At 37.8% G+C, this 10,132-nt stretch overlaps 1 protein-coding gene across 1 annotated transcript; it reads right to left on the bottom strand.

Annotated features, from left to right (window-relative positions):
- Nucleotides 1-395: 395 nt before the first annotated feature.
- On the bottom strand, nucleotides 396-10,099 carry LOC115777727 (tetratricopeptide repeat protein 16). The gene is given in 8 exon segments (XM_030725690.1): nucleotides 396-439; nucleotides 2,988-3,071; nucleotides 3,074-3,214; nucleotides 3,217-3,269; nucleotides 3,382-3,423; nucleotides 3,425-3,595; nucleotides 9,421-9,593; nucleotides 9,920-10,099. Coding segments are annotated over 8 exon segments (741 nt in total). The 5' UTR covers nucleotides 9,953-10,099.
- Nucleotides 10,100-10,132: the final 33 nt, after the last annotated feature.

Genomic DNA, 10,132 nt, shown 5'->3' on the forward strand with positions numbered 1-10,132 from the left:
GTCAAGTCAAGTCAAGTTTATTTATAAAGCACATTTAAAACAACGACGTTGACCAAAGTGCTGTACAAGATCTGTAACCCCAAGGACTATACTAAATAAAAATAAAAATATATAAATAAATAAATAAAATAATAAAATAAAAATAAATAAATAAAAACATTAAGAACAATAAATAACATAAGAAAATTAAAAATTAAAACGTTTAAAACAAGTACCATAAAATACCATAAAACAATCATCTAAAAGGAGGTAGCACTGCAGCCAAATGCCAAGGAAAAGAAATGTGTTTTTAATAGAGATTTAAATGTGTGTATCGTCTGAGCTGTGCGGATATGGAGAGGTAGATCGTTCCATAGCTTTGGTGCTGCTGCTGCAAAAGAGTGATGTGTTCCTTCTTACGTGTTCCAGTCAATAGCCGTGCAGCAGCATTTTGTACAAGCTGAAGACGAGACAGTGAGGATTGATTAACACCAAAATACAAAGAATTACAGTAATCCAACCTGGTTGTAACAAAGGCATGGATCACTGTATTAAAGTGATCTTTCGAGAAGATATTTTTTATCTTGGCAAGCTGTCTCAGATGAAAGAAACTAGATTTAACTACAGCATTAATCTGACCCTCCAACTTAAGGTTGCCGTCCCAACTATGGACTCTCCTCTCTGTTGAGGTGAGGAAACACTCCCTGAAGGCTAACACTGAGAGGCTGAGGAGGAGCTTCTTTCTGCAGGCTATTAGGGCCCTGAATCAGGACAGCTGATTCAGGCACACCCCACACACACACCATTCATCATTCATACACCCCCAGCTCGCCCCTACGGACGGTCTTTTTGCCCTCCAAGCTCAGGTCCTCTACCAGAGGCCTGGGAGCTTGAGGGTCCTGCGCGGTATCCCAGTATTGCACTGTTCTTAACAGACATCTTGGATGTTGTTCCAGGAATCTGCTGTAGCCACTCTCCCAGTTTGGGGGTCACTGCCCCAAGTGTTCTGATTACCATGGGGACCACTGTTACCTTCATCTTTCAAATCCTTTACAGCTCCTCTCTGAGCCCTTGGTATTTGTCGAGCTTCTTGTCTTCCTTCTTCTTGATGCGGTCATTTGATATTGCAATGTCTATCACCACAACCTTCTTCCTTTGTTTGTCCACCACTACAATGTCCATGACCACTATGATAGCCATCACAAGTTTGTCTGTCTGTATCTGGAAGTCCCACAGGATCTTAGCTCTGTTGTTCTCAACCACCCTTGGGGGCGTATCCTATTTGGACCTCGGGAATTCCAGGTCGTACTCGGCACAGATGTTCCAGTAGACTATGCTGGCCACTTGGTTATGGTGTTCCATGTATGCCCTGCCTGCTAGCATCTTGCACCCTGCTGTTAGGTGCTGGATTGTCTCAGGGGCATCTCTGCACAGCCTGCACCTGGGGTCTTGCCTGTTGTGGTACACTCCAGCCTCTATCAATCTTGTGCTCAGAGCTTGTTCCTGTGCTGCCATGATTAGTGCCTCTGTGCTGTCTGTCAGTCCAGCCTTGTCCAGCCATTGGTAGGATTTCTCTATGTCAGCCACTTCTTCTATCTGCCAGTGGTACATGCCGTGCAGAGGCCTGTCCTTCCATGATGGTTCCTGTTCTTCTTCCTCCTCTTCTTTCTTGGGTTTCTGCTGCCTGAGGTACTCACTAAGCACATGATCCTTCATGGCCATCTTCCTGATGTATTCATGGATCTTCGTTGTTTCATCTAGGACAGTGGTTCTAACACTCACTAGTCCTCGGCCTCCTTCCTTCCGCATAGCGTACAGTCTCAGGGTGCTGGATTTGGGGTGAAACCCTCCATGCATTTATTGCTTGGCAGTCTCTAAGGCCTCAGGTATGGACAGCCTGTTGTACTTCTTAGGCACTGCTTTCTTCTTCATTACACCTTTCTGCAACTCTGAGAGCTGGCTAACTTCCCTCTGTGCTGCCTTGATCTCTAGTAGTTGTTTCCATGGCGGGTACTGCTCCTTATTGCTGTTCATCTTATATCCAAGCATCTCAAGGATCACTGCTGCCGTGTTATACATCAACTGATTGGTTTCAGTGATAGTAGTGGTAGGGATTGTCCGTAGTGCTGCATTCCCATCTTCTAGTAGGTCTTCAGAGAGTACTTCACATAGTCTTGGTAGTCGGCGTCGAGGGGTCCAGGTTTCCTTCTTAGCCATGATCTTATCTTTCAGGTCAGCTGCTCTGGTATTCAGTGTACTTGTTGTTATTATTGGGGCTTGGAAATCTCCCCCCTGAAATGTCGTCCTGGCTCCCCCTTGCTGTAGCATTTGTGTTGTACCTCATCAGTCTCTAGTTGTGATAGCAGCTGCTTCCTTCGTATGTTGGAACACTGAGCCACAAGTTGTTTTGCCATCAGTTTGGACGTTGGGTTTCGAAGAATCCATAGGTCCCACATCCTCTCCATGTAACCCCTCTCGCTGGGATTATATGTGTAGTAGCATTTCAACAGTTCCCGGTTCTCATCTCGTGTCCACTTATGCCGTAACCTTCTGGTTCCAGTAGCTCACTTATTGTCAGAATGCCCTGGTTCCTCAACACCTGACACGGACCTTGTTAATCCAGGCGACATCTGAGCCGGTATGGCTTCAATCATGTATCTCTCGCTCATATTCCGAGGTAGGCTTGGTTAGCATGGGGGGTGTCATTCTTATGTTAAAAACTGGCAGCTATCAGAGAGTCAAAGGAAAGCTCATCATGCAAATCAACAAAAGAAGAAAACAAAAAGTGGGAAATTCTTCATCTAAGTCTTATTTTTCAGATTAAATATTGAGGTGGGCCAAAGACGATTTTCAGTATTTTTGGAAGTGGCTGATCGTTTGGGGTGCATGAGTGAAAAGACACACACACACACACACACACACACACACACACACACACACACACACACACACACACACACACACACACACACACACACACACACAGAGGTCAGGTGTCATAGCCTCACCTCCTCGGTTCAGGTATAGGCCTGCCTGGTCCTTCTCCTCCTCGATGGCCTTATTGAGAAGCAGGGTTGCCTGAGCATAGAGGCAAAATCATTGTAGATGAGAGCCAGCTGAAACTGTGCCTTCTTCTGCACAGAGCAACTCTCAGCATTATCTTCTCCAACCTCCACCTGACTTCTGACTTCCTCCTGCCCCTCCTTCTCCTCCTCTTCACCCAGCTCCACAGCCGGACCATATCCTCGATGGCTACTATAAAGTTCTTTGTGCGTCTATACATAGTCCCTCTGAGAATGCAAAATAATAGAGTTCAGTTGCAGTTAAATAAATGTTGTCTTTTTACAGTCCAAAAACCGATTTTGTGTCACATTCTGAAGGATACACACTGGCCGGACACACCTGAACACGTAGAGACGTCCGTCCTCTGGGCTGTGGGCTATAATTAATCATGGAGAGGGCTTCGGGCATCTCTCCACAGAGAGCTATGTCCACAGCCCATTGCCTCGCCCATTCACTCACTTCCCACAGCCGCTGCAGCAGCGCTTTAGCCACTGGACAGGTCAGGTTCAACGCCAACGCTGACTTCACATCACGATAACAAACTGATGTCTGGCTAGAAGAAAACAGTACCTGCTAATTCAATCACAGATGGTGAAGTATACTTAGAACACTACATTTATTTATTGATTTTATAGGCTCATTTGGCATGGATGTCACTCAATTCAATTCAATTCAATTCAATTCAATTTTATTTACTCTAAAACAACCCCTTTCGGGGTATGAGAGCACCATTAAAAAAATTTTTAAGCAACCGTAACAGCATGCCTCGTGTTTATAGCAAAGTTTTAAAAGTAGTTAAACAAAAAAAAAAACACAAGCATAAACATATGAACAATTAAACAGAACAAACTGTAAACTCTGTGAACAATAAATCTAAAGTCAGAATGTGTAAAAAGAAAACATTTCTGATTTAACACAGAGAATTTACAGGAAATTATTTAAAATAATATAGAATTATTTTAATAAAATTAATTAAATTAGACAATGTTGTTTTGTTCTTAGTTTGGAACAGAACAGAAAACTTACGTATATTTTGACAAAGGAAAAATTTTTGTCTCAGGTACTTTTCACGTTGGGTTTTAAAAAATGGGCAAACCAGTGTATAATAATATTCATCACCGATAGCCTTCATATTACAAAGATTACATTCAGCCTGCGTTATATCATTTAAAAAACAACCTTCTGTAATCGAGAGCCGATGGTTTCCACAACGAAATTTAGCAAGAAGTATACGATCATGATGATTCAGGTTAGAGACAAGATAATTTTCCAAAGAGTTTTCAAATTTAAAGTGACAATAGTTTGAACATAACCTATTACTCTGGATTTCACCATACCAATTTTGCTTATAAATATCATCAATTCTCCGACTAATGGTATTCCTAAGCCAATCAGCATCAATTAACCAAATATTTGGCCACACATAAGAAAATCCACAATTATTTATAATCTCTTTAACTTTTGAAACCCATCTTGATTTAAAGACATCCTTATCAAACATATCTTTAAGTAGTCTGAACATGGCATTGGAGAACTTTTTTTCTTTACCATTAGTAAGATAGCCCAAAAATTTATCATTCTTTTGTATACTAGTGCTTCAATGCTAAGTTGACCCAATTCTCTAAATGCCATACAATTTGCTGTTCTTTTATTAACTCCAAGTAAAGTTTTTAAAAATTTCTTTTGGAACATAATAACTTGATCTAATTTGTTAAAACCCCATACTTCAGATCCATATAACAAGATGGGTACGATCGTTCTGTTAAAGAGTTCACACTGGCTATCGATAGGGAGATTTAACTTAAGCGCCTTAATTTTCAAACTATACAGTGCATGTCTGGCTTGATTAATTTATTTATCAATAGCTTTAGTAAAATTACCATTATAATTAAATGTGGTACCTAGATATATATAATCACTACAAGCTTCAATCTTATCAGGGCCGAAATGGAAAGTAGGAAGATTCCAGATTTTGCCCCTGGAGAATGCAATAATTTTGGTTTTTGATGTATTTACAGTGAGTTTCCATTCATTGCAATACTTATAAACACAGTTAAGAGCAAGCTGTAACTCATCCTCAGATTCTGCCATGACAATAGTATCATCCGCGTAAAGAAGTACATATAACCTAATATACACTTTTACCTCCTCACTATTAAGAAACTCAGAAAACTTAGATGCAAGGCTATTTAAACCTTTATAAGACTGACTCAAATAATTCTCAAAGTCGTTTAAATAAATGGCAAAAAGCAATGGTGAGAGATTTTCACCTTGCCTTACCCCCACATTACATCTAAAGAAATCTGACAGTTTAAACCCAACTTTAATACAAGATTTGGCATTGCTGTACAAATTATATATAACGTTAAAGTTTTTGCCATTAATCCCATGCCCAATCAATTTCTTCCACAGTGAACATCTGTCCACTAAATCAAAGGCTTTTTTATAATCAATAAAAGCACAAAATAAGCATTTCCTGTTAAACAGATATAGTTCAATAATAGAATTTAGGAGGAAGATGTGATCCAGTGTTGAATAATTCTCTCTGAATCCAGCTTGCTCTTCACCTAAGATGCCAGAACTTTCTATAAACCAAGATAGTCTAGTATTTATGGCTGCAGTAAACAGTTTACCAATGCAGCTAAGAAATGTAATTCCCCTATAATTGTTCTTATAGATGGGTTTAATAATACCGGTGCACCAATCCTCAGGTACAAGACCTGTCTCAAGCACTAAATTGAAGAGGTGAACTATTAATGATATCATCATCTCCAGGCAGTTCTTCAGAAATTCATTAATAACGTTATCAGTGCCACAGGCCTTGTTCTTCAGTTTCTTAATTATCACCTTGATTTCATCCATACTAAATGGGTAATTTATAGATTCATTTTCGGGAGCCAAAGTGATAATATTCTCCAAAAATCACAACACAAATTTCTGAAATGGTCATAAAAGTCACCAACAGAAACATTTCCATATTTTGGAGTGCTTCTATTTGCGTTATTCAGAATTTCCCAATATTGTTTTGGATTGGATGATTTCATATTTCTCAGATCCATGTGAAGCTGCATGAAATACTCTTTACGTTTGGATTTCATGGACTTTTAATAGGATTTAGAAAGGTTTTTCAATTCACATCTGGATTCTACTGTTCTGATTTTTCTAAGCCTATTTTTTTCCTTTACATATTTATCCCTAATTGATTTACACTCATTATCAAACCGATCCTTATCTGGTTTACACTTAAGCCTATTACAGTTCCTAATCCTGACTTCTTTACTGATGCCCAATTGCTTTGCAGTACCAATAAAAATAGAACACATTTCCTGGGTTAAAAGAGTTATATCATTCCGTGTAACCGAATTAAGATCTAAACTTGATATTCTATCATTTAGTTTACTAATCACTTCAGATGAACTTTCAAGTGCAGTCCTAAATTCATTGGCTAGATTAGGGTCCCAGTTAGTCTTTAATTGAACTTCTGGGGTATGATCTCTTTCCACTGGTAAATGAGAAACATCCAACTCATTCAATATGTACCTGGTTTTGATACTTAAATTAATTGGGCAGTGGACATCAGAGAGATTTACGTCGTACATATCAACTTCAAAAGAATATATTTTGGACATCAATTTAGGATTCACAATGGCATAATCAACAGTACTTTTACCATTGGGTTTATAGCAAGTAAATTCACCCACTCCCAAATCAGATCCCATCCTACCATTCACTATCTTTAAATTAAGGGCTTTAAACAGTTCAATCAATTTATACCCATTATTATTATTATTATTATTATTATCTTGATTATATCTTGTAGTTGATATGCCTAGTAAATCCATCTCACTACCATCAAACAAAAAATCTTCCCCATACAAGTCCCAAGGAAAGGAGGAAGCTTCATCCATATCACCACAATCAGATAAGCAACTAGTATGGGCATTAAAATCACCTAACAGTAAAACTAAACAATTCTTGTAAATATTATTGATCATAATTAAATCATCAGCTATGATATCAAATGAGTCAACATTGTGATAAATAGACTCTTCATGTGGAACATAAACGGCACCCAAAATAAGATTTCCCCTATCTATGCCCAAGTGAATTTTAACCCATAATACATTCTCAGAAGCAGTACCTTCAACTACTGATGTGTGGCTGAAAAATTTTTCACGGACAAGAATACCTAGCCCATGTACACCACCATGTTTGTAAGCTCACTGCAGCTGTGTGTGCCTTCTGGTGGCAGAAAAACAGGAAACAAAGAAAACTGGTGAGATAGTAAAAAAATATTTTTAAAAAGTAATTTTGTAATGTTGGACATCAGAATAGATATGTACTGTTACAGAATACCACTGCTGAAGATGCCCTTTCAAGAGAAACTCCAAAGTTTGTGGTTGCAGACAGACTGAATGAAAGCTTCAGAATTAGAGAGCATTTGATTTCAACAAGGTTTTACAGGTTTTATCGGATATGAAATCTTTAACACACATAAAGACAGAAAAACTGGAAACAACAGCAACTGCAAACATGGCTGACTGTTTCAATATAGTGGACATTATGATAGCACTATTATTGTGTAATGCTTGTAGACAGTTTAGTTCAACATTATACAAGCATTTCATATGACTTTATTTTCAGCTATGACTGAACATGAAGCTAAGGCTTTTAAGGCTATTACAGAATCCACAACATTAGCACTCTGAGGTTCAAGTGTGACTTGTTTATCACAGCCTACAGCAGTTAGACTGTATAATGCATCATAATGTCTTGAGTTACTTGGACACTTTACCTCCTCTGCCATCACTTTATCCATACAATCCAGATATATTTTATTTATTACACTCACCCATATAATGCATACCGTGTATGCTGTGTACCTTACCGGCTACAAATGTAAAATGTTTTGATATCTTTATATAGTGTTTTTATGTGTGTGTATATGTACATGTGTGTATTGACATTGATATATATATTTTATGTATATAGTGCTTATGTATATGTGTATAGTTTTTCTATTTTATTTTATTCTATTCTATTTTAGTTCATTTGTTTTTACTCATCCTTTTCATTTTTCTCTATACTGAGCTGCTGTAATGTGCAAATTTCCCCATTGTGGGATCATTAAAGTTTTATCTTATCTTATCTTATCTTGGAAAGATTATTATGTCCTTGTCTCAAGCTATAGGTAGTCCACTGGTCCATGACACAATGATCAATCAACAAATGTCCATATTAAATATCCTAAACATGAATGCAAAGTGCAAAATTGTGAGATTTTTATACAACTTTTACAGAGATACTGCAGAACTGTCAGTGGTTTGGCTCTGCCAAAAAACACATCATCGGCATTTACAAACATTAAAAGGTCTATACATTAAAGAGTGTTCTCAGTTTGTGCCAACTCTTTTTTTTTTTTTTTTTTTTTTTATGTGTAACAAATTCAAGGTTGCCCTGCAGGATATTATTTTCTACTGCCATACCATTAGATATTTACAAATGAGAAATAGATATGAGGAAATTCAAAAAACAAGTTCAGGAAAAAATTATGGGAAATTTTTTTAAGCGTATTTCGAATGGCCTATAATGTGGGGGCACCAAAAAAAGTCATGACAAGATTGTATGAAGGACTTCAGGAAAATAAATGTGACACTAGATATGTTAAAAAGAAATGGGAAAAAGAAGCAGACATAAGCATAGAAAAAACTGATTGGGAAATAGTGTGTAAAACACAATGGAACACAACTTATTCAACAAACTGGAAGGAATTTGGATGGAAAAATATTATGAGGTTTTTCATCACTCCAGCACAGAAATCCCACCAAAATACAGGAACAGGCTGTTGGAGATTATGCGGCAATACAGAGTTAACAGAGATAACAGATTTTACTACAACAGCCGAGAGATATCTACTTAGAATTCTTCTGTTATCAGCTAAGAAAACCTTGACAAGAAAATGGCTCCAAGTGGATACCAGGGATAGATGACTGGCACAATACTGTATACCAAACATGAATGCAAAGTGCAAAATTGTGAGATGTGGTACCATCTTGTGCCTGCACTGCCAGTCATTAACTATGGAAGCATAGGTTTGTATGTCAAAAAAAAAAAAACAACTGAACAATGACTACATAACACATCAAACTCAATCAACCCTTCTGTTTATGAGGGGCAGGCAATCAGATAAAAGTTGGCTTTAAAGAAAGGGGAAGGGAGCTAAAACAGGTTGTTCCACACAGAAGATTAACTTAGATGAAGCAACAAGGCCATACATACCATAAATAATTATTATAATAAGGAGTCTAACACCATTTTAAATACACTACAATACGTATTCAAGACCCATAGATGTCAGTCTGTGGTCATTCTCATTGCTCGATGGCCTTGCTCTGAACGATGAAGCTCCCCTGCAGGTTTGGTCTTTCAGGGCATTTTTCTGTGTATGCTTGAAAGATTTTACTGGAGCCAAAAAGCCGTTTGAATGTGCTTTTTCTCTTGGCCTCAACCAGCTCCTCTTCTGATACAGCAAAAAACCCCTGCTCTGCAGCCTGGAGGTGGACAATCAACGTCATAAAATTATAAAACAGTTCATTAGTCAGCTTGTTATTAAGGTACGTTCACTGTTAGAAAACATTTATCTTATTTTGTACTGTTATGAATTTGTATTTTACAGCATCAGCATCAAACTAAAAGCCTTAATCCAACCCTAAAACCAGTTTGAATTACTTTAAGTTTTTACTCTATAGCAGTAAGTTAAAATTACTTAACCTGGATTTGTGGCAGTTAAGCAGCTTATGCATCATAAATGAAGTTAATATCTTTTATACACTGCCGTCAGATTGGGCATGCCTGCTGCTTTTCAGTCACTTCTTACCGTTTGGTTATTTGTCTCCTCAGAGGTGTCCATGTGTTGCTGAAGTCGCTGTTTTACACTGACTTAGTCACGTTTTTACCCTTTATTATTTTATTTTATTTTTTGCTTGGCTAATATTTTAAAGTTGTTGCTCAATGTTAAAAATCTGACGGTGGCCGTGAAAACCAACGTCAACGCTCTCAGAGGCTTTTATTTTGTAATCAAAGGTCGTTA

Source organism: Archocentrus centrarchus, unplaced genomic scaffold, assembly GCF_007364275.1.
Source record: "Archocentrus centrarchus isolate MPI-CPG fArcCen1 unplaced genomic scaffold, fArcCen1 scaffold_68_ctg1, whole genome shotgun sequence".
In the NCBI taxonomy this organism is placed as follows: domain Eukaryota; kingdom Metazoa; phylum Chordata; class Actinopteri; order Cichliformes; family Cichlidae; genus Archocentrus; species Archocentrus centrarchus.